This window comes from Emys orbicularis, chromosome 8, assembly GCF_028017835.1.
Source record: "Emys orbicularis isolate rEmyOrb1 chromosome 8, rEmyOrb1.hap1, whole genome shotgun sequence".
Lineage (NCBI taxonomy): Eukaryota > Metazoa > Chordata > Testudines > Emydidae > Emys > Emys orbicularis.
The window spans coordinates 11,149,391-11,174,925 of NC_088690.1; the positions used below are offsets into that span (position 1 = coordinate 11,149,391).

The following is a 25,535-nucleotide window of genomic DNA, read 5'->3' on the forward strand; positions in this document are numbered from 1 at the left end:
ACCTCGATCATCCAGTGGCTCCACTGATTGTTTTGCAGACTTCCTGCTTCTGATGTACTTAAAAAATGTTTTGCTGTTAGTTTTTGTGTCTTTTCCTAGTTGTTCTTCAATTTATTTTTGGCCTGCCTAATTATACTTCAATACTTGACTTGCCAGAGTTTATGCTCCTTTCTATTCTCCTCAGTGTGACTTGACTTACAATTTTTAAAGCATGCCTTTTTTCCTCTAACTGCCTCTTTTACTCTGATGTTTAACCATGGTGGCATTTTTTGGTCCTCTTATTATTTTATCTGGGGTATACATTTAATTTGAGCCTCTTTTATGGTGTTTTTTAAGTTTCTATGTGGCTTGCAGGCATTTCACCCTTGTGATTTTTCTTGTAATTTCCTTCTTGAAGTTAAAAGCTATTGTCTAGGGCTTCTTTGGTATTTTCCCTCCACAAAGATGTTCAATTTAATTACATTATAGTCACTATTACTGATCAGTTTAGCTATATTCACCTCTTGGACCAGATCCTGTGCTCTACATAGAACTAAACTAAGAGTTGCCTCTTCCCTTGTGGTTTCCAGGAGTAGCTGCTCCAAGAAGCAGTCAGTGCCAGTCTAGCACCATTCACTAGCATTAAACTGACTGAAAACGGCTACAGTAAAACATAAAATCTCTATCCTTTTTGTAATTAAAATATTCTGTGTGCTTTTTGTTGTATTTTTCCCAGCAACGTTATTACAAAAAGCAGTTACGTAAGCAAGCATCAATTACGGTTAACTCACCACAGTTTTTTAAAATGTCAAGCACCTGTATCAGAACATCTGGGTGACTCATCTAAAAATGAGGACCAAACAAAATTAGGACAGGTTATTTTATTCAGAAACTGAATTACTGAATTTTATAATTAGTTTAACACCATTTAAGTTGTACAATTTAAATACATAACGTTTATCGTAAATTTTCCTACAATAATTCATTGTACTCATCTACTGATATTTATGAAAAATGTTAAATATGTTCATCTACTCCATGAAAATGGGTGCTAATAAATAATTCAGACAGCTTTCTCTTTTAAGTTATATTCTATGAACTCTTCTGGTAAACCCATCTGCTCCATCTACACATTAAAAAATAATTTGAATATTTTTGAAATCTGAATCCTCTGATATGGTGTATGTTCAGCTGTAAGTGTTGGCTCTTTACTCCTGGGGGAATTCTGTGCCACTGCACATGCGCAGACTTTATGTCCCCCAATTATTTCTTTGCTTCCCTGTAGAAAAATGACTTTCTGACTGGGAAGCAAAGGGAAGCCACAAGAGCGGTAATGCAACCGTCCCCAGCAGTATGTTTTGGGTGCCCAGGACAGCCGGCAGAGAAGTAAATCAGTGTGGGGCAGGAGGCAGGACTCGGGAAGACCCGGCTGGTGGCTCCTACCCTGCGCTGAGCTCAGCTGCTGGGCTGGGGAGGATGGGACTTCCTCTTCCCCGGCATCCGGGGCTGAGTCAGACCCACCCCCAGATTTCTCCCCCAGCTGCAGGAAGCTAGGCAAACTCCTCCTTCCTCCCCCACCCCTCCCCCTTCTTGCACTCATCGCTCCTCAGGTGCAGGGAGCTGCTACCCCATCCGCCCAACCCCCATGCATCCAGATCCCCTCATACCCAGGCCCTCCCAACGAGCCTCAGCCCCCTGCACTCAGAACCACCCCCAATGAGCCCCAGTCCCCCTGTACCACCCCAATGAGCCACTCGTACCCAGATTCCCACCCCACTGAGCCCCACTCCCCCAGCCTCTGGACCTCTCCACTGAGCCACCCACACCCAGACCCCCCTGCCGAGCTCTATCCCCCACACCCAGACACACACACCCCGCTGAGCCCCAACCACCTTCATCTGGACCCCTCTGCAGAGTTCCATTACCATTGCACCCAGAAACCCCCAAGCCCCTGTGCATCCAGATACCCTCCGCACCCGGATGCCCCACTGAGCTGTCCACACCCAGATTGCCACACACAGAACCCTCTCAACTCACACCTGGATCCCCCCCACACTGAGCCCCTCCATACTTGGATCCTGCCTTGCTGAGCCTGCCTCCTGCACCTGGCATGGAGGGGCAGGGCCCTGGGGTGTTTCTGGGGCAGGTCCAGTCCTTTCACTGTCAGGGTTGGGTGCAGTCTCACCACTGAGTCTGTGTCCGGGAAGGGGGGAGGGGGAAAAGCAGCACAGTGATCTCCGACCTCTGTGCAGCCAGTGGCCTGTGCTCCCCAATGCCGTGCTGGAGCCTCTACATTTATTTGACAAATAACACTTGCAGAATTTTGCAGAATTTTAAAATATTATGTGCAGCATTTTCATTTTTTGGCACAGAATTTTTAATTTTTTGGTGCAGAATGCACTCAGGAGTAGCTCTTGAGCTTGTCAAATAAGTTTGGTTTACTTGATGAATTTTGTTAAAGTAACATTTTTATACATGGAAAAAATCTTATTTTTCAGAAACCTAATATACTTATCAAAACAATATTTTAAAGGTGAACTGGAAATAGTTTACCAAAAATGAGTTAATAATTTATTTTTATGTGCTCAGAGACCCAACCAACAACAGACATGGGGTACTGAGCATGTATTTGCTTTAAGTGTAGCTCCAGCTGATCCTAATGGCTGCAACACCTCAGAATGCAATACTCAGATATGCACCCCAAAGTACCAACACAGTTGTCATGAACTTCACTGGAACAAAAGAGCCGACGGTAGTAAGGTTTTTGAGTATGTTTTGGGGGTGTTGGGTTTTTTTTTGTTTTACTTATGTGTTTTGTTTCTTACATTACTTTTGTATTAAGTTAAAGATGATCACCCCATGTATTATAAAAATGCACCAATAACCTTAGCCTCCTAAGGGCCAGCTCCATTATTCTGGAGGAGTTTTCGGTATTTGTGATATCTGGGATGTGACAGCAACAAGGAGCTGAATAGAATATAAAAGGAAATATGATGGCAATTTTAAGACAACTTTCCATAAAGTTTGTGTGTTTAGTGACTTTTCAACACTTACTATTTGGGCATCCTGTACATAAAAATACACAGTTTATTTGGGGTAAATTATTTGCATTTAATTTCTAATGCTTAGAAGCAGATTCAGTAGAATAGAAAAGAAAATGGCTAGTAGCCCACATAAAGCTGCAAAAAAATGAAATTAAAGCTACCATGTAGATGTAATTTTCTTGAAACGATGCAAAATGATAAAACTTTTGTCAATTTGATTTACAATTAGGGCTGTCAAGCGATTAAAAAAATTAATCACAATTAATTGCGCTGTTAAACAATAATAGAATAACATTTATTTAAATATTTTGGCTGTTTTCTACATTTTCAAATATATTGATTTCAATTACAGCACACAATACAAAGTGTACATTGCTCACTTTATATTTATTTTATTACAAATATTTGCACTGTAAAAACAAAACAAATAGTATTTTTCAATTCACCTAATACAAGTACTGTAGTGCAATCGTTTTATCATGAAAGTTGAACTTACAAAAAATTAGAATTATGTGCAAAAAAAAAACTTAATTCAAAAATAAAACAATATAAAACTTTAGAGCGTACAAGTCCACTCAATCCTACTTCTTGTTCAGCCAATCGTTCAGACAAACAAGCTTGTTTACATTTGCAGGAGATAAAGCTGCCCGGTTCTTGTTTACAATGTCACCTGAAAGTGAGAACAGGCGTTCGCACACAGGGGTGGCTCTATGTATTTTGCCGCCCCAAGCACGGCAGTCAGGCGGCTCTCGGCGGCGCGCCTGCGGGAGGTCTGCTGGTAACACGGATTCGGCGGCATGCCTGCAGGAGGTCCGCCGGTCCCGCGGCTTCGGCGTACCCGCCACCGAATTGCCGCCGAAGCCGCAGGACCGGCGACCTCACGCAGGCATGCCACCGAAGGCTCCCTGACTGCCGCCCCCACAGCGACCAGCAGGCCGCCCCCCGCGGCTTGCCACCCCAGGCACGCACTTGGTGTGCTGGTGCCTGGAGCCGCCCCTGTTCACACAGCACTGTTGTAGCCGGCGTCGCAAGATATTTATGTGCCCAATGCGCTAAAGATTCATATGTCCCTTCATGCTTCAACCACCATTTCAGAAGACATGCGTCCATGCTGATGACAGGTTATGCTCAATAACGATCCAAAGCCGTGCGGACCGATGCATGTTCATTTTCATCATCTGAGTCAGATGTCACCAGCAGAAGGTTGATTTTCTTTTTTGGTGGTTTGGGTACTGTAGTTTCCACATCAGAGTGTTGCTCTTTTAAGACTTCTGAAAGCATGCTCCATACCTCCTCCCTCTCCGATTTTGGAAGGCACTTCAGATTCTTAAACCTTGGGTCAAGTGCTGTAGCTATCTTTAGAAATCTCACACTGGTACCTTCTTTGCGTTTTGTGAAATCTGCAGTGAAAGTGTTCTTAAAACGAACAACATGTGCTCGGTCATCATCCAAGACTGCTATAACATGAAATATATGGCAGAATGTGGGTAAAATAGAGCAGGAGACATACAATTCTCCCCCGAGTTCAGTCACAAATTTAGTTAACGCTTTTTTTTTTTTAACGAGTGCCATCAGCATGGAAGCGTGTCCTCTGGAATGGTGGCCGAAGCATGAAGGAGCATACGAATGTTTACCATATCTGGCACATAAATACCTTGCAATGTCGGCTACAAAAGTGCCATGCGAATGTCTGTTCTCACTTTCAAGTGACATTGTAAATAAGAAGCAGGCAGCATTATCTCCTGTAAATGTAAACAAACTTGTTTGTCTTAGCAATTGGCTGAACAAGAAGTAGACTGAGTGGACTTGTAGGCTCTAAACTTTTACACTGTTTTGTTTTTGAGTGCAGTTGTAACAAAACAAAACAAAAATCTACATTTGTAAGTTGCACTTTCATGATAAAGAGATTGCACAACAGTACTTGTATCATTTTTACAGTACAAATATTTGTAATAAAAAATAATAATATAAAGTGAACACTGTACACTTTGTATTCTGTGTTGCAAGTCAAATTAATATATTTGAAAATGTAGAAAAACATCCAAAAAATTTAATAAATTAAAATTGGTATTCTATTGTTTAACAATGCAATTAAAACCACGATTAATCATGATTCATTTTTTTAATCGCGATTAATTTTTTTGAGTTAATCACGTGAGTTAACTGCGATTAATTGACAGCCCTACTTACAATATATCAAAATACCAAATAACGTTCAAACTATGTGCTATTTGCTATTACAACAATTAGCCTTAGTGGAAGATAAAGACAATGGAGCAGATATAACGTGCAGGTTATTGACTCTTTTTAGTTATGACAAGATACTACTTACCTTGGAGGGAAATTTTATGTCAATATTAACATCACTGGTTTTAAAAGCAAATCTAGTTAGACAGGAGCCATACATCCTCAGTGAACACTCTGGAAAACAGAGAAAGGCTTTGTAACTTGGCTGGCCGCCTCCAGTACGCCCCCTCGTGGCCTAGGGTAGCCTGCTTCATTTTCCCCTCTTGAACTGTTCTAATAAAATTTCCCGTCAGGCTTTGTCTTGGTCAAAAACAGCCCTCTTTGAAGACTAGGTTTATTAAAACTCAAAACCCCAACACAAAGTCCATTCATAAGTCCACACAACCCAAGATTTCTCTTTCTCCTCTCAGGTCTTCCTGCCTGGGGCCTTGGCAGTCTCTCCCCTGTTTGGAAAGGATCTTTCCACATACATCAATACCGGGAGGGCAGGGAAAGCCAGCAGGAAGGCTTACAGCGTGGGTCAACTGACTTGGCTTGTGCTAGGGGATAAAAAATAGCAGAATAGACATTCCTATGAGGGCTCTGAGACCTACCCCCTTCACCATGTTTCAGCACAAGCTTAGTCAGTTAACCCAGGCTCTGAGACTTGTTGCCATGAGTCTGTGGTTTTTTAGCAGTGTATATGTATCATCCCAGGCCTTTGTGCCTGGAGAGCTTTCCTCAGTTTCTGCAGACTCCACCACAGCTTCCTGGGCTCTCCCCACTTCACTGCAACTTCCTGCTTCAGGGTTGAATTACCTGATTCAACCCAAGTATGCCTCATTCTGTAATCAAGATTAGTTAGCTACAGCCCTCCTAGCCCTTAAGGGGCAAGCCACCCTATTATAGGTTTAAGTGATGATTGGCCAAATTATCCCCTCACTGATGACATTTAAAACTTTCTTGAGACACTATATCTAACCTCAGCAGTTATACCCTAATGAATGATTAATCACCTCCCCCACTCGGTTACTCATTCTAGCCACACTTCCAATGTGGCATCACAGAAAACAGGAAACTCAAAGAACACAATTTTCACACTCTCACAATAAAGAAAATATTGTTCTCTAAATTTTTATGCTGTAATTTATTTATTTTTTATCCTGTAAACTACAGTTAGTGTCATGGTGTTAGTGTATACTTTTTAATAAAGTTTAGGTGGTTATCAAGTAGCACTGTTCCACCTGAGCATCCAATCAGCCGTAAAACTTTTGTCTGATATACTCCTTTGCCACAAATATTACTCCTTGTATTTACCATGGCATCTGTGCCAAATAATTAGATTAGCAAGTGCCTGTGCATTATTCAACAGTAAAACTTACACACAAAACATAATTGAGCAACCTGGAAACCATCATAGCCACAGAAGTACAGTATCTACTTAAACAATTGTATTTCTAGAGCTACAATGGTTTCTGACCAGTTCAAATACACATTAGGCCTGTTCTAAGCCAGACAATGGTATCATAAGCAAATACCATTCCATCGCACAAAATTATTTATGAAACATTTTGATGTATTTTATGTAGGAGATAATTATTCTGTGATATTTGTGCTGTAGTCATTGGACAAAATCAGGCTAACCACAAAACTGGGAGTAGTCCCTCCTCCCCACAATTTAGGACCATGCTGCTAAAACAATATTAGTTGCCTTTATCCTGGCTGTGATCAAACCAAAGAATCTACAGATTCTCAGGAGAAATCATGGCTTGGTAGAAACTGTTTTCCACATATATACAGAACATTCCACTGACCAGAAGTAATGAGACCCTGTGGAATAGTCTTGTGTATGTTAACCAGGGAGCTAAAATTGTCAAAGTCATCATTTTTCATGCATCCCTGTAAGAGGGGAGTTGACTTCTTTTTTTTATGGTGGACTCTTGTGAACAAAACAAGCCAGAATGTTCAGTTGTTCCTGGACTGTTACTGGATAAAAATTTTAGTCAGCATTTGATAAAATTAAAATCCAGAAACCAGTTTTTAAAAAGGAGCACAACAAATTGTCTTCCATTACTAGTATCATTTTCTCTATTTACCATCATATTTTAGTTAATATGCATAGTGTATGTTTAAGAAGCATAAGAGATCATTACCCCTAAAATGAACAAAAAAGTCTTAATTATTACTACACTTTTATTGAGAAGGGGGGGGAAAGTAGCTATTTATCAAACAAAAAAAGATAACATATTAATTTCTAGGCAATTTTGATATAAATGAAATCTGCTAGAAAAGCTATTGTCTGCCAATGAAAGACCAATACCTCATTCACTGCAGCTTCTCTGATAATTCAACTATTGCTAACATAATGTTGATACATTTGTCTAGCTTCAAATATCTGCTCTCTTGTTTTGAGTCTACCAATTAGCATCATAGGAGATAAGAAGTTAAAGCAAAGAAGGAAAATAAAAATCAACAATATAAATTATAGGGACATACATAAATTGGATTTGAAAGTTCAATATTTTGTTAGTGAAGTAACATGAAGGATGGCTAATGTATGAAGATTTACAAAATATGTGATCAAAATAAAGAGTTTACAAAATATATGAGCAAAATAAAGCAAGAGGAGAAGGATGGGTGAAGCTGATACTGAATCTACAGAGAGGTATTATGTAAGTATTTTGGCTGACACAGCAGAGACAGTGTGCATAGCTGTTAAGAACAATAAAGGCATTCAGGTGTTTCTTGGAAGCCATAACAGACCTCCAGAGCTGTAAGAGAAGGAGAAGAGAAGCAATGAAGGCAAAATAAAAAAATTATATATGGAAGGTTTGGATGAAATGAACAAGACAAAAATACTTTCATCAATAAGTAATACTGTAAAAAAAAAAAAAAAAAGCAACAATGTTATCTAGTCTATTAATTTAAATGGGATTTACATTTTGTCTAGAAAGCATATATGGCCTGATTTTAAAAGGTGATCAGCACCTGCAGCTCCCATTGACTTCAGTGGGATTTGTGGGTCATCAGCACTTCTGAATATCGGGCCCATAGTGAATGTTAAACAGAAACTTTCTTGATAATTTTCAAAATTCTGATGTTACTATCCATAACCACCACAGGCCTTTGCAATGCATGGTTCATATTTGGCACGTGCAATAATACTCAAATCACTGAAAGTCCAAAGAAAACAAACTTAAGGCCGTAGTTAATCCCACTAGAAACATACATCTACCAGGTATAATTATTTAAAGAGATCACTGAGACTGAAATGTCACTGACTGCACACAATCTTTTCCACTAACAGACGTGCCACCCTGGTTCTTTACTAATCCCCAGGTTGTTTACAAATTCAGTCAAACTAGTTTATGTCGTTACTGCATTGGTGAGGGTCACTCACCATTGAACTTCTAAATTGCCAATGGCATTAAAAAGAGAGCACGAACAGTATGAAATAACATTTGGAATTTAGATACTCAGATGTAAACAAAATTATCAACTTCTGCAAGCAATTTTGCTCAGTTGAGGACCCATTGCCCTCATATTTAACATGGAGAGCTGCCTGTGAGAGCTATGCTCCTTCTGGATTTAAAAGACCTCCACTTTCAGTAAAATAATGCATATGAGGACTTGTAGTCTATGTTGCACCTATGTATCAAGGGTGACCTATAAATAAAACTATTGGGGTTGAGTATTTTTTTTTGCTGTTTCTTTTTAATTTTTTTTAAACTTTATTAATTCAAGTCTTGTCTATCCTGACAGATTCCACAGACAACTGGAGAACTGGTAGAGAAAAAGTAAAACTTACTTAATTGAGAAGGGAAGTGACATTTAGTCACACTGTTTAAAATTCTTTGTTTTGTTTACATCTATTTAATTTAAATGCATTACAAATACTTGTAAGAAGAAAGATTTTTGTTATAGCCCCACCACTACGATTAAGGACTGGTACTTTGATCCTAAAAACGCTTGTGTAAAGTTAAGCACATATGTAAGAGTTTGTGCAACTGGGAGCTAAATCTCTTTGAGACCTCAAACAAGCCGGCTAACAAAACCAGGGAAGGTAAGACTTGACATTCCTGATACTTCTAAAGATATAATAAAGACATTTCAAACAAAATTAACTATTCCACACTGATGAAGAGAGCAAGATTTAACTTATAATTGTTAGAATAAATTAAGAGAATGTCTTGCATTTAAAGAAAATGAGGGACATCATGCATACCTGGTAAGGGCTGTTGAATAATCTTCTCCATCTCGTTTACAATTTCTTGGCGGATTCTGAAGTCATCATCTGATATGCCTTGTTCATTTGCTGCCTCCATGAGTGTAAAAGTCAAAGCAGCCACCTGTGCAGGGGAGGAAGCTGGGAGGCCACGCAGCTCATTTTCTTCCTGTTTTTCCTGGAGAATTTTTGGATGATAAGAGGATAATTGTACTTGATTATATTATTTTTAACTTGAGGGTTTGCTTTATATGGTGCTCTGACCAGCACATTTCCACAGGATTCAAACTCTGCACAGCCAATTGGCATATATGACAACTGGGCTCATGGAAATGACACTAGATGCTCCATGTTAGAAAAGGAACAGGTTTTTGCAGGGCCGACAGCCAAGGAAGGAATCTGAAGGGTTATGTTCCCTGAATTACATTTGCATGGCTGAGAGCTCTGAAACAGAGTTTATCCAAAGACATGAAAGAAGCTGTATTTTTTTTCTTGCACAATAAACACTAGTGACTGAACGGAGAGCCCATGTGCAGGACTCCAGTGAGGCAAACAGTTTCCCCTGACTCCCAATTAAATATAAGGAGCTTGTTCTCCTCTCACTACAGCCCAACCAGTTCCTCTCATCAAGTGCTAGTTTTAATCAATTGGATTATAATAATTAACTTCATTTATTGGAGATAACTACTTTAGGAGCATTAAAACCTGATAAATCTCACATCACCTGGAATCAGCAGTGATCACTACTTGGTTCTGAAATTCACTGATTAATTGAAATTGTATGACTCACCATGGAAACATCTTAATCAATAGCATAGTTTTTGAATAAGTGACTAACAACCTGTTATGCATCCGCAGAACACAGCACCATAATAAAAGTGTTGACCAGATCTCCACACTTATATGTACACAGTTCACGTTTATTTATCAAGTTAGCTCTATTTTGATTTCCTTATTTTAAAAATTAAAACATGACAACAAAAATAATACAAATTTTGCAAGATTTTTTAAAATTATTTATTTTGTCACTGTTGGGTTTGTTTTTCTGTGGGGTCTGTTTTTTGTTTGTCTGGGGGTTTTTTGGTGCAGAAGCTGCTATTGGTAAGCTAGTTTAGTCACTCATTAAGGTAAATGTATCTAACCTCAGCTCTCATACGTTTTATAATATGTGACCTGATTGGTCTTTTTGCACTACTGGAATATTAATGTTAATACACCGCGACCCGATATAACACGAATTCGGATATAACGCGGTAAAGCAGTGCTCCGGGGGGGCAGGGCTGCGCACTCCGGTGGATCAAAGCAAGTTCAATATAACGCGGTTTCACCTATAACGCAGTAAGATTTTTTGGCTCCCGAGGATAGCTTTATATTGAGGTAGAGGTGTATTATAACATATAATATATAAAAGAGTGTATACTTAGATGTATAAAATTAGAAACACATGATATTTTTAGGGCTTCAACTGAGTCTTAGACCCACTGGATGGGAATGGAGGGGCATATTTTACAAAATACCATTTAAAAGTGTATTTTGCACCCATCATTGTGAATCTGGGCTTACGCTATAAATTAAAATGACAGTGAACAACAAATGGCACAGATCAAACCCAGCTTTTCACCCATTAATTAGAAGTATCCACATCTCACCCTCCCACCCTGACTATTCAGATATACCAATGTAGCAACAGTGGCCAAAAACACCTTATTTCACATCTCCTGGCTAGATCATGCCCTTTGGTCTCAAATGCAGAACTAATTATAGGGATCTGTGATTTTGTCGCTTCAAGACTGGAATATTACAACACACTATACCTTAGTCTGACCCAGAAGCCAACCCACAAACTAGAGATAATTCAGCACACAAAAAAATACCTATTAAGTGAAGCAGACCAATGAGAGCACATCATACCAAAACTTGTGCCATACATAGGCTGCCAGTTCAGTTCTGAGAAGTCCAAGATCCCAGTCCTTATCATTAAAGACCTAAATAGGGTAGAACCAATCTATCTCAAGGACTTCCCCATTCTGTGCAGCTCCCCAAGTCATTTATATTCAATAGAGACGTCATGAGTGATGGAATCCTGATATGAATTATAAGCTGAAGAAGAGCATTCTCAATAGTCTCAATAAAGTGCTCTCAACTGTGGAATATGCTACCACTGGAGATTAGGGTATGGCCAAATCTTGCAACCTTCAGACTACAATGCAGAACTCTTCATCAGGTATTTGCTCCAACAGCTAAACTTCAGAATGTCCCCAGCAACCTGCTCCTAGAGAAAAACACCTATATCCATCTACTCATAACGGATTAGCTTAAAAGTAAATGGTGACAAGGGAAGAACAGGTTCCTTCTCTTGAAGAATTAATGAAGACCTTTTTAAAAATGTTATGGCATTTAGATATTACAGAGATAGACATCTTAGAAATTACACCTGGGGGAATTCTGCACTACTGCGCATGCCCATAATTAATGACCCACATATATTTTTAATTTTTTGCACAGAAAAAAGCTTCTGACGAAATGTTGCTGCAGTTCCGCCTTTTGCCCACCAGAGGGCGCTGTGGCGATAGACCACAGCAGCAGCTCCCGGCCAGCGAGGCAAGAGAAAGAGCCTGCCTTCTTCACAGTGCCAGTCAGGCCAGGTCAGGAGACGGGGCTATGAAGACACAGAGTGTGGGCGGCCGGGGGGGGGTCAGACAGGGGCTCATAAGGGCTAGTGGGGGAGGACAGACTGGGGCAGGGGCTGAATGGGAGTGGAGGCAGAGGGCCACAGGGGGAGGGAGGTGCAGGGCCACATGGTTATGGGGGAGGGGGTTCAGAACTACATAGGGACAGGGGAGTGGCTGGGTGGGGGCATAGAGACACATGGGGCGGGGAGGGGGTACAGAGTCACATAGGGACGGCGGAGGGGGTGCAGGGTCACATGGGGATGGGGGGAGTGGGTGTCTGAGTGGGGGTGGAGGGACATGGACAGGGAGTGCAAGAACACATGGGGGCACAGGAACACAGAGACGGGGCAGATGTTCCTGACTGAATGGGAGAGGCTAGGGATCAGCCAGCGTCTGCATGGGGGAAGCTCCCTAACAATCCCTTCCCCACCCCCAAAAAAATCTGTTCCATACTTTTCCCATTCATACCCAACAACCCCCCAAGTTCACACCCAGGCTCCTTCCCAGCAATTTACTTCCCTCTCCCTCAGCTCCTCCGTTATCCCTGAATCCCACAAGCCTTTGCACTGCTTCTCAGGGGTGCGGGAAATACAGTTCTCTATTGTAGTTTAAATGAATTATTACTCAGAGTTCTGTATTAATATGCCTAATAAGGCATCTATTTGTCAAGAAACAAAAACATTTCCTGAATCTTTTTTGTTGTCTGTGTTGTTACAGACATACTTGCTGACAAGTATTTTGAAATAAATGACCAAAAATAATTGAAACTGGTGTATTTATATTGTGTTATTTTGACAGACAAAATATACCGAATTTTGCATAATTTTAATATATTATGCACATAATTTTTAATTTTTTGTTGCAGAATTCTCCCAGGAGTATAGAAAAAATGATTGCTTCTGAAAAAATTATTACTATTTTTATATGCAACATTCTAATGGGCCACACCAACTGGCTAACATGGCAATGTACCCCACAGAAGTTCTGTTTTTTATAGGTAGTACTTCTAAGAGTGAACTTTATCAAAAATTTTAGCTCCAAGTATCAGAGGGTGAACTAGATACTTTCTGAGTCACCTGGATAGGTTTGTGGGTCAGGTATTCCACATTCTGTATTTTCTAGTTCAAAGGAAATGTTATATTATATAGAGAATTCTGGTTACAACATAAACAGTATTACATACTGTAAAGTACATTATAAAAAGATTAATAACCTGAAATAGATTCAGTTACAAAATACTTAGCCAGCACTAATCTCACAAAAAACAATTAATTTTTTTTTTTTAGTTTTGATTTATCAGATTCACAGAATATGTTATCAAAAAAGTAACCTGAAATTCTTACTACAAAACAAAATGTATGTATTTCACCACAGACTCAAAGTCTTCATTAATTAACTTACCGTTATATTTTTCTTATGGCGTTTTTCTTTAATGTGCTTGTGAGCTCCCTGGATATTTTCAATGTGAACCAAGCAGAGTTTGCATAGATACTGGCAGTTGGCATATTCTGGGGAGCGCTGAAATAAAGAGGCCAACATTTTTTTAAAAAAGAGACTTACATACTTCTGTCAGTAGTCCATGACAAATTGTGTCAATAATAAACAGTACTTAGCATTTATACAGCACCTTTTAGGTCAAAGTATTTTACAAATATTAATTAATGAAACTTCACAAGACCTCTGTGGGTTGGATTATCCCCACTGGACATGACGTGAAAGTGACTTGCCCAAGGCCACATAACATGTTAGTGTCAGAGCCAGGAGTAAGACTCACAAGTTTCTGTCTTCTAACCCTTAGCTCAGGATCACTCTCTTGTTCAAGCTCTTTAAATGTAAGGATCTGTAAAATCTCATCATCAATCCTCCCAATGTCTTTTTCCACATCGACAAGAAGGGATATATTCACTATAGTGTCAGCTTACACATGTACTCCCTTTTTCTGCCATCTTTTGTAATTTTAAAAAGTATGTATTACCATCCTCCCTCCATTCGAACATGTTTATATTTGATAAATCCACAAAGGATTTTGGAAATGTCAGCTATTAAAACAGTATGGGGATTAATGCACAGGAAACATTCATTTTAAAACACTATTTGCTCTTGCTGAATTTGGTCTTTTGTGGTTTCACAAAAACTTGATATTTTCTGAATACTCAATATTTTCTGATTAAAATGTCAGTGTAAAATAATGTGGCCATTTTGCTTTTATCAATATAATATTCTGAGCCTTTATTTCATTTGTTTGAGGAAGAAACCTAACAAGATGAAGCCAAATATCAATCTGCTGGGGCTTATTTGATTAGTTTTGGGGGAGGGTGAAGGATTTCCTCAATACTGAGGCAGACCAAAAAATCTTCTGAGTACACTTCAAAAGCAGAAGGAATCTTTTTGTTTTCTTAAATACCCATATACTGATTTGGGTATTGCTTTAGACCAGTTTAAAGGGGGTGTTTTGGGGAAGGTTTTCTGGGATAGAAATGTATGGGGAAGTTTGGCATTCATTATTTACAGTACTAGGACAAGTGACATTCTATAAACACCTAAGATAGATAAGCAGTGGATCCTTTAGATCTATTAAACTAAAAACGCTGGTAAATGCTCTACATATGCCATATGGGAGATCTATGTTCAATTTTCAGTCAATGTTTCTTGCTCTCCAGGCCAGCAATACTGAGGAAGCAATCAGCTGTAGTGGGCAGTGTCTTATGTCACCCAAAAGAACCATTCTAAATAAAGAAGGAATAGTGGCAATAGGGTCAAAAAGAAGTCCCATCCAAACAAAAGTATGGTGACCATGATGTGAAGTCTCATTGGCATGGGGCTAAAAAGGCTCTTTACCAGAGCTACAGAACACACTGAATTTTCCTTCGCCCTGAACAAGCAAAAAGGAACAAGAATATCACAACCTACTTTTTCTAGTCGGGAGATATAATCTCTTTCCAGTCGCTCTTCTGCTTGTTTCAAGCCTAGCTGCTGTTCTGCTGTCAGAGTAGACTCATCAATTACAGCAGTGTTTTCTAAATACTCAGCCTCCAAATTATGTTCTTTAGCTGATTCAGGATTCTTCATTTTGCCTGGAGAAAGAAGTTGGCACTTAATTATTGTTTTCCAGAATAACTTTTTAAAAATGGGGAGGAGGAAGAGGTAAGCATTATAAACAATATAAGGTCATCTGTAGGTGCTTTCATGCAGGAGTCAACTCTGTGGGCTAAACATGAGAACATTCACTGGTACTTTTAAAATAGCATCACACAGGGCTTTAGTTACATGGTTCCCAATGACTTCAATGGGAATCAAATGGAAAATATCATCAACCACAACAACATAAGTGTAACCTCTACGGAGAAAAGACTACATAAGAATCTCTTCAATGGTCTTAAGATACCATACCTTCCAATGATGCATTACGGTTGTTTGTTTACCACCCTTAAGCGAGACTAAAGAGCCAACTTTTTTAATATAAGTGCTCTATCAAAGAAGAGAAAAAATGTAAGATATCAGCGCTGTGTAAGAGTTTTGTGCAAAGACTATGTTGTAGGAGGTAAGCTCTTTGGGGCAGGGATCATCTTTTTGTTATGAGTACATACAGCATGTGGCATAATAGGACCGTGATGTGCCATGAGAATACAAATAATTACACTGCATGTTTAGTCAAGAAAACTACCAGAAAGCTACTTTAAATAAATTCACAGAAAAATGTTTTCGAAAGCTACTATCTAGACAGTTCAATTGCACCCACTTACTAAGTCAGCATGATGTTAAGAACATACTTATGTTCTGTGACACCTTAGCATTCTATGGCTGTTCACAGCAACCATGCTGCATTGGAATGTTGTCATTTATAAATATATAAGATTTTGAAATTACAATCCCTCCTGAAGACTAAAATCTGCACATAGTTTGTTAATGTACACAACCATCTACAGTGTACACTATTCTTATGAGCACAACCCACATCAGTGGGAGTGTTACCAAGAACAACTAGATCTTACAAGAGTAAGGAGAAGATGGCATTGAGATAGCTAGCCTGGGGACACAGATTGGAAATTGCTTAGTTAGCTGATTCCTAAGTATGGTCTGTGGATGACTGGTGGTCCATGCAACACTTGCTGGCGTTCTACATATAGCTGGCTGGTCACATGTTTTCCAAACTGGTTCTTGCTGGTAAATTTTAAGACAGTTAAAAACACATTAACTGTGGGGACCGGGGCCTGGGGCAAATTGCCCCACTTGGCCCCCCCCGGGCAGCCCTGGCAAGTGGCTTATGAACCATTTCTATTAAAAGCCACACTTTGAAACAGTTTGAAAACTCCTGAACTAAGGGCTAACTCAGAAGGAAATGAACTCTGATGCATGTATTACATTCTGAAGCTGAAGGAGACTTAAATACGGAGGGTTCACAAGAGTGGCTGCTGGAAGTATCTAGACTGAAAAGAAGCCATCAGTCAAAGCACCTTCTGAAGACTTTTGCAGAACAAAAATAGCATAGCAATCAGGTAAAAGGCAAGAGTGTGTGTCTTCTTGATGCTTACAGGGGAAGTTTTCTTAAATTTGGAAGTAGTTGATTTTTGTCTGCACTTTTAAAATAGTATTACTAATAGGCCTCTAGGTAAGATAGCATGATATTTTGAAGATTTCTGTTTTAATATTTTCTAATTTCACAAAATAGCCTGAAATTGACACACAATCAGTTAAATGTGGCTCTAAATACATTTAAAATATTGCATAATCACTTTTAAACAACATAGAAAAGAAATTTAGTTAAATGCTATTCATCTGACCTTTATTCTCCAAGTAACAAAGGGTCTATTCACAGTACACGCTTTGTAACTGTGCTTGATGATTTTCTGTATGTAACTGAGAAGATATGCAAAGCAGAAATACTTCAGAGCCCATTTCAGATTGTTAACAATTTCTCGAAGAAACCTGAATGAAATAGTGTGCTTTAATACTTACTAAAGTCATCAGACTTGTGCTCCACTGTTCTTTGATTTGAAACTGTCTTACCAGAGTCACCAGTCTGATCCGTGCTTGTTTTTGACATATGAACTCCTGGTGGATTTTCCAATACCAATTTCCCTCTTTGTGTAGCTGGTAAGGTTTCCATACTGATTCCATTCCCAGAAATATGGGAGCTTGGAGAGTTTTCTCCTGTCTGCTGAACTTTTGTCTGTTTCAGGTTTTCTACTGTTGCTGGTAAATTAGATATTTTTTTTGCTTTGCCATGACTTCGATCCTGAAGGTTTGACCCCATATCTTTAGATCCAGGAATGCAACTATTTACTTTACATGATTTATTTTCTCCTGATTTTTCAGAACAAACATCATTTTGTTTACTCTTTTTGCTACTGCTCCCACTTGGAGAACTTCTCCCAACATCTTTTACAGATTTATCATTTCTATTGTGTTTATAATTCTGATTGTTTATAACTCTGACTGCTTTGCCTTCTTCACAGACAACACGGGTAGACTTTCTTGGGTCATGATTTCCATTTTTTGAGCTCTTGGCCTCTTCCATTATAGTGAAGACCTGCTTCTTCTGTCACTTGAGACTGCTTGAAACGCAATTCTCCAGTAATATAATGTTGATTAAAATCGACTGTTTGGGCACGGGAAACTGGCTGATTGTCTGCTGGGGAAAAATAATAGTAAGCATTAAAAAATATGACAGGAACAATATCAAAACTCTAAGAAAATATGTATTAAACAGACCTCCCTCTAAGGAGTAAGAAAATGTATTGAATTGAATTATGATGAAAGAAAGAAGCACTTTCCAAAAATAGTTTTCAACAATAAAATTTATATTATTCTTAAAGTAAAATAAAGAAAGACTCAAGAGTATTTTCCTAATGGGGAAAGGAAGAGACAAAACAGTAGCAAGAAAACTCTCACACAGTTTTAAACTGTCACCAGGTCTGTTTTCTCTCTTTTCTACATTGTTGTTGTGGTGTTATATATTGAATATCTGTCATCAGATAACATCTCCTCTTCTTTTGGCTTTAGAAAAGCAGTAAGAATTAAGGAAAACTATAACTACAGTGAGGAAAATAAGTTAATTGAAATATTAAAAACACAGACAAAATTACTCTAATAAAATGTATGACTAAAATCAGCCTCTGAGGAAAGCTAATTCAGTTCTATCAATTCAAGAAAAATATTTTTTTTCTAGCACTCAAATTGTTAAGAAGCATGGATTTGGCCCTCTATTTACTGTAGCACCTGTATGCACAGAACCTTTGGTAATAAGCTTTTGGATATAAACTACTCAGACAAAATGTCATGACAAATATATTAATTTATATAATAGGTTGCTTCCTCAACCACTAGAGTTGTCTAAATAGTCTACCTAACCTCAGATTAGCTAAACCCCTTTGAACCCTGATTCCTTGAGGAGGGCATCATCAGCACTCAATACTGGGGTACAGGACTTATTTGTTTGACCAGGTTTTCAATTTAATTTAACAGTAAATGGGAAGGCTGATAAGCAGTAGGATTCCGTTTGTTTGTAACTGATTGTTTGTGTTAATGTGAAGCAAGGAGATGGATTTGTGATAAGCACTAATACAAATGTCTAAATAATTTTGGTATGATAACTATTATAAAGTGCTGAGAATTGAGTGATCCATAATATGCAGGCAAAAGGACAATTAAATATGTAACTCCAGCAATATGTGAATCTGAAATGTAAAGCTGACACTTTACCTACTATGTTACACGTTGTGGGTAGCAACCAGGGGAATTTATGGGTGCTTACTTAACCATCAAAAGAAGTACCCATATTGTTCTATGGGGAAAAAACTATAAGACTGACTAAATCAGGGATGGCCAGCCTGTGGCTCCGGAGCCACATGCGGCTCTTCAGAAGTTAATATGCGGCTCCTTGCATAGGCACCAACTCTGGGGCTGGAGCTGCAGGTGCCAACTTTCCAACGTGCCGAGGGGTGCTCACTGCTCAACCCCTGGCTCTGCCACAGGCCCTGCCCCCCACTCCACCTCTTCCCATGCCCTCACCTCACCCTACCATGCCCTCGCTCCTCCCCTTCCCCCCCCCAGAACCTCCTGCACGCCACAAAACAGCTGATCGGGAGGTGTGGGGAGGGATGGGGCTGCGCTGATCAGCGGGGCTGCCGGTGGGTGGGAGGCGCTGGGAGCGGGGGGGGTGGGGCTGCTGGAGGGCTGCTGACGTATTTCTGTGGCTCTTTGGCAATGTACACTGGTAAATTCTGGCTCCTTCTCAGGCTCAGGTTGGCCACCCCTGGACTAAATGGTATTTAAGTTCAAACCATTAGATTTTACTACATTGTAATTAATGCAAAACTTCATTAAAAAATTACAATGGAAGGAACAATCAGGTTAAAATTATATATTTGTAAAAACCAGATTTCCTTATATGTGTTATAAAACCTCAGATTATCTACACTGAACATATAAAAGGCTAATGTACTATTAGTCACTTATGATATTTTACTTTCAGCATTTCTCTCAGCTTGAAAATAGACTAATCATTTTCACTTTCTGACTCATTAATTTGTATTTTTTGGCTAGCAAGCACTTCAGGAGAAGGTTTAAATTCCATACTAGAAACTGTTGGAAACCATGTATTTATATGACTGGTTTTATAAAACCTTACCTTAAAAAAAAACTCAACAAACACCACCACACTGTATTTTGGGCCTACATCTATAAGGCATATACAGTAGTTTTAATTTACTGTGTATTTTGCCTCTTCAAGAGCAAAGGGAAGAATAATAATTGTCCAGTATTTCAGCTATAACTTTCTCCATAAACAGAAGGCATATTATCACTGTTTTCAATTGGTTATGTTAGAGCATATAGATTTAAAAAAAAAAAAAAAAAAAAAAAGTCAAAAATTGGTCTTGTCAAGTTAAGTTTCAATAGTCATCAACTTCAGTTTTACATAAAGCCATACAAAATGAACATAGAAATGACCTACAGATTATCAAATTCATTCCAATGCACAGGCAGAAAAGATTCTCTCAAATATACTGAACTGATATTACAACTACCAGCTATTAAAGTGTTATTACACTTCACTCTAACTCTAGCTCTTGGCCCAATGGCCAAAAAACCAAGACAGTAAATGTGATTCTCACTGGGCTTAGAATTAATACTTTTACATTCCCTCTCTCAAAATCTCTCTCTAGAGTGAGAGATATAAAATACTACACAGATAACTGTAAGCTATACTACCTCACAGGATTTTGTGGCTCTACACTGAATCTCAAGATGTTTGGGTATCATCAGAACCCAGTCACAATTTTCCTATGTTTCATCCATTTCACAGACATGTCTCAATCATATATAACATATATTACACACCCTCTCTGCTGTCCTTTGGGTTTTAGTTGTTGTAATTTTGAACTCTGTAGGATTTTCTTTGAGATTTAATACTACTGGAAAAAATCCTTCAAGACATCTGTCAGTCAGCTCTGTGTTGTTAGGGTGTGTTGTGGAATTAGAATACTAGAGTTGACCAAATCAATCTATGTAGAGCTGACTTCAGTTCCTTTTCATAGTATATACACACCAAAACTTCCAGCCACAGTGAGTTTAATGCAATTCCTATTGGCTCTCTCCCTCTTTTGGCTCACCTAATAGAATGGCTGCCTATGAAGCACCAGAGTCCCATTTTGAGTCTTGGCTGAGACAATATGCAAGCAGCAAATCCAAACTGGCACTGGGAACCCTGCTAATATGCTAAATCTGTTCTAGTGTTTGACCACCAGTTGGCAGGCACAAAGCACTGCTATAACGACTAGTGAAAATGTTATATCTGTTAAATGGACAATGTCAGGTTAAAAAAATGTTCTATTTTTTAAAATTTCCTATGTTACAAATAAGACTTTAGATTAAAACTCAAATAATTTTAAAAATCTAAACTATTACTATTTATTTTGCATTTTTCTCATCCCGGACCATTAAAATAGACTAATCAGTTTCACTCTTATTTCTAGTCAGTTTCTGACTTTCATGCACCTGAAAAATACTTGAATTTATAGACTTTCTGATAGTGATAAAAGCCACTGAAGTAAAGCTTGCATAGGCTGACTGGAATTAGAACCTGTAAATTATAGTACAACCTGAAAACACATGGACAGTTAACAGCTATTAATATTGGTTACTGCTAGCAACACCAATACCAAAAATCAGAGATGTGAAGTTTAATTTGTATTCTAAACAACATAACTGAAGAGTGCTTATCAATACTGCAACAGCAGGATGGCAACAGCTCGGTGCTTTTACTAAAAATCAAGACTCATTTCTATCAATTGCCTTGCTTCTACATAAATAATAAAAAGTGTTTTTCCAAACTAGTGATGTGGGCTTATCTATCTTTGCTTGACAGATATTGCAATTTGGGTTGTATATTTATCTTTAGAATGGAATAACAAGTCCACCATCATCGTGTGAAACACTCAATGAAAACGTAAGTTTGCCTCTTTTTTCTCCTTTGTTCATAAAATTGCTGCTAAAGTAAAAAAAAAATAGCAGAAAAAGTTGAAAACAAGATAGCTACTAGCACTAGAGACACTGGCAGTAAGTCTGATCATATCTTAGCAGGCCACTATTTATCAGGTTTTAATTTTTTAATTACTTTAAATCATTATTGTTAGTTGTGGGGACTGGATGGCTCAAGGGACTGATAATGGAGTAATTTCAATATTAGGTCACTGCCTCAAATCCAACACAGATAGTGATCAAAAGTCATTATTTTACATTAGCTAAAGGCTATTCAGTGACTAACATGAGCCAGTTTGGTGATCTAGGTCGAGTTCCTCGAAAACATGAGTCCACAGCTAAGTTGCCACTCAAATAGATTTTCTTGCAGTAGTTAGGAAAGAGGACAATAAAATATATCAATATTAAATTATATTAATCAAGATAACCATACATTTCCTTAGATTTCCTTCAGCTGGATTTTTTTCTGTCACCTTTAAAACACCTCGACCCTCATAGCACAAGAACTTGAATGCTATAATAATGTTACATATTGACAGAGAGAATATAATCAAAATTAAGTTAATTACAGCCAAAGTACAGCAGTGTTTTATCTCTGAGACAATTATAAGAGAAAACAAATGGGCAGTCCTTAAGACTTGGGTATTTTCAAGGCTGCAAAAAGGTGAATATTTCAGAGGCCAAATTTAGCCCTGGGCTAAGCAAGTACAACTCCATTGTTGTCAGAGTTCCATTTAATGGTGCCAGGCTTGAATTTGGTCCTTCTTGTACAAATTATTACAGGAATTTCATTTGCTGCACTGCTGCAACACTTACTCAAGAGTACTTAGATTTTCTAATTCCAGCGTAAATTGAATAATATAACTTTAAAAAATCATATAAAACAAATTCTTTAAAAGATACTTCCTTACATTACTATAATTGACAGACTATATAAAATCTAATTTACTCTTCTCCATTTTTACAATTCATTTGGCTTGCACAATGAAAGAACTAGACATTTTCACTTTTGTTTCTTGACAGCTTGTAAGTTTCACTTCCTGGCTCTCAGCCGTCCGTATTAGCAAATATAGTCTTTAAACTGCAGAGAAATGTTCAATCCAAACAGTATGAAAAGCTCTTTTTATTGATTTATTACATTTCATGGAGACATTTCTAGCATTTTGTAAAATCTTTCACCCCACCCAAAAAAAAAAAAGTTAAATTTTGCACTTAAACTACCTTTAACTATCCTTTTAAAACTTTACATTTTGTATCTGATTTTGTTGTACCAACATACTTGGGGAGGGGTTGGGGGGATTAAATGGACTTTGTGCCCAGCCTGTATATGGCTTGGTCCACACTTGTGCCTGGGTGCCTATACAAACCATTCAAACTTCTATCATACTTTATGACAACACTCAAAGTATTTCTTATCATACAGTTGAGAGCAGTTAAATCTCCATTCATATAATTAGATCTGGATTAGGTTATGAAACCAAAATTAAGGAGATTTAAAATTCAAAGAGGCACGGTCAGTGGCTACTGGTGACTGCAGCTCTTTAGATTTAAGGACCCACCACCAATAAACCCAGGACATAGGTATTTTTTAGTTAATGAATGTAAATGCTGAGGGACAACACATTATAGTACTGTTTCTATGAGAAAGACCAATATTTAAGAACTAACAAGAACCCTACTCCAATCAAACAGGAAGAGCAGAAGGAGAATGTAATGTGCATAATGTGTAAGATTTGTCATTACAACAAATCCAGTAAGAAGTTATGATTTTAACAGTGTTACAACCCTAACTCTGAGGGCAAATAGTTTTGGCAGTATTGTTCCAAGTTCAGACTTTGATAGAAAATATTCCATGCAAAGTTTCAGCATGGATCAAATGCTTTATACCTGCATTATACAGCTGCCTATTGGCACTGGCTTGATGTAAATAAAACAATTTTGTTTGATGCCAAATTTAGCAGTTAGATGTGGTACAAGCATTAAGATTGTTTCCTTAAATCTCTGAAGCATATAGGATAGTCATCATTTACAAGATATGCTTACTACAAGTTATTTCTATTTGCAAAGACATACTTTTTCTGAGTTGTCATTCTTCATACTGGGTAAAGAAGAAAAAGTCAGAGAGAGAGAGGGGGGTGTGGTCTCAGCACAGGACCAACAGCCAGGGACTCCTAAATTCTAATTCCTGCATTGATAATTCTCACTGCAGCTGGGCAAGTCACAATCTCTCTCTCAGTTTCACCACCTGTAAAATGAAGCTAAAAATATGTCCCTATCATAGAGGGGTGTTGTGACCATTAGTTACAGTTCATCTTGCTATGGTATTGTGCAGATGGAAAAACACTATGAGCATGATCCAGAGCCCATTAAAATCACTGGATCCACTGACTTTGGTGGGCTTTGGATCAGGCCCTGTAAGTGCTAAGTATTATTGTAATAATGCCAGTAAAATATGTATGTATTTTATAAGTTTCAGGGATGCATTCTACCACACCATTTAAACAGGACAGCACTTTGTCTTCAAAGCACTCCACAAACTATGTATTACTTTAGAATTAACTGTAAGCAGTTGACATGTTTTTGGCATAGGAATCTGTATGGTAGAAAAGCTGTGGCGAGAATACGTTAAAACACTTCGGTATACAGACCGAGCCTTGGCAGTCTGCAAACAAACTATTGATAGCAGTCTCACAAACCAACACTTATTTTAGTAAAGAAATAAATTCTGAAGCTACTTAGCACTGCCAATTTTATATTTTAAAAAGTTTTTATAAAAGGCTTTTACCTCAGCCTTGCTTCACAATGGTTGCACTTAGGAATATCAGCTATTATTGTCAGCCTCACTGTAACAGAAAAAGATTGCTGATTTCATAATGGAAATTGATTGAATTTCATCTGCAGACAAAATTAGTTCAAGTATAGGTTTGTTGTAACATCATAGCCAAAGGGGGCTAATTAGAAACAATGTACTGTATATACAATTGCACATGTGTGATTCTGAATTAAAAAACTGGGTTTACTTGCAGGATCATTAAAGTCAAAGGACAGTGTACAATAACTTCGTAAATTATAATTTGGGGGGAGGGATAGCTCAGTGGTTTGAGCATTGGCCTACTTAAACCCAGGGTTGTGAGTTCAATCCTTGAGGGGGCCAGTTAGGGATCTGGGGAAAAATCAGTACTTGGTCCTGCTAGTGAAGGCAGGGGGCTGGACTCAATAACCTTTCCAGCTCTAGGAGATAGGATATCTCCATTTATTTTATTTATAATACTGCAAAGTTCAAGAGAAAATTATTGAATTATCCACAAATTAAACACAATTTGTGACTATCACCAACTCATAGTTTAGGTTGCATCAGTACATTGACTGGTAATGTGTAAAAAGAAGTATAAATATTGAGTAATATATTAGACTTTGATCCTGAAACTGGGTTCATATGAGCCAGTGGCATGATCAGGACTTTAATTTGTGTGTGGTTAGTAATTTATGCTAAACTCTTCTACAGTTCATTCAGTGGGACAGGGACAATGATAATAGAGAAACTTTGAAATTTAGAAAAGAATACCAAAGACCAATACTCCAATACGTAGAAAACATTAGGATCTACTCACAGCTGTACAAGTTTTTGCACTGGCTTATAAAAAGAACACTGTGACTACAAAAAGCAAAATTATTATTCTACAGGCAGAGCCACAACAGAGTAGAGGAAGTCCAGCTCATAAGAGGCAATGGCTGGAGGTGTTTTGCTTTCAGGGGTGTTGGAGGGAAATGTGCTCATTGGCAAATTGTGCCCCCACTCCCCCTTTTGAAACTCTTCCCAAAACAGATCTCCATGCATTCTTCTCTGCATCAGTAGAACAAGACCACCATGGCCGTGTCCCCTGACTATCCAGATACCCCTTGTGAGTA

At 38.3% G+C, this 25,535-nt stretch overlaps 1 protein-coding gene across 1 annotated transcript in view; it reads right to left on the reverse strand.

Moving 5' to 3' along the window:
• The window catches only part of TUT4 (terminal uridylyl transferase 4), a 77,887-nt gene that overhangs the window by 50,004 nt on the left and 2,348 nt on the right, over window positions 1–25,535 (reverse strand). The window contains exons 2-8 of the mRNA XM_065408902.1: window positions 24,412–24,469; window positions 17,103–17,778; window positions 15,057–15,220; window positions 13,548–13,664; window positions 9,475–9,652; window positions 5,356–5,444; window positions 771–822 (exon numbers count right to left, since the gene is read on the reverse strand). Coding sequence (XP_065264974.1) covers window positions 771–822; window positions 5,356–5,444; window positions 9,475–9,652; window positions 13,548–13,664; window positions 15,057–15,220; window positions 17,103–17,664 — 1,162 coding nt within the window. The 5' untranslated portion in view covers window positions 17,665–17,778; window positions 24,412–24,469. The remainder of the gene's footprint in view (window positions 1–770; window positions 823–5,355; window positions 5,445–9,474; window positions 9,653–13,547; window positions 13,665–15,056; window positions 15,221–17,102; window positions 17,779–24,411; window positions 24,470–25,535) is intronic.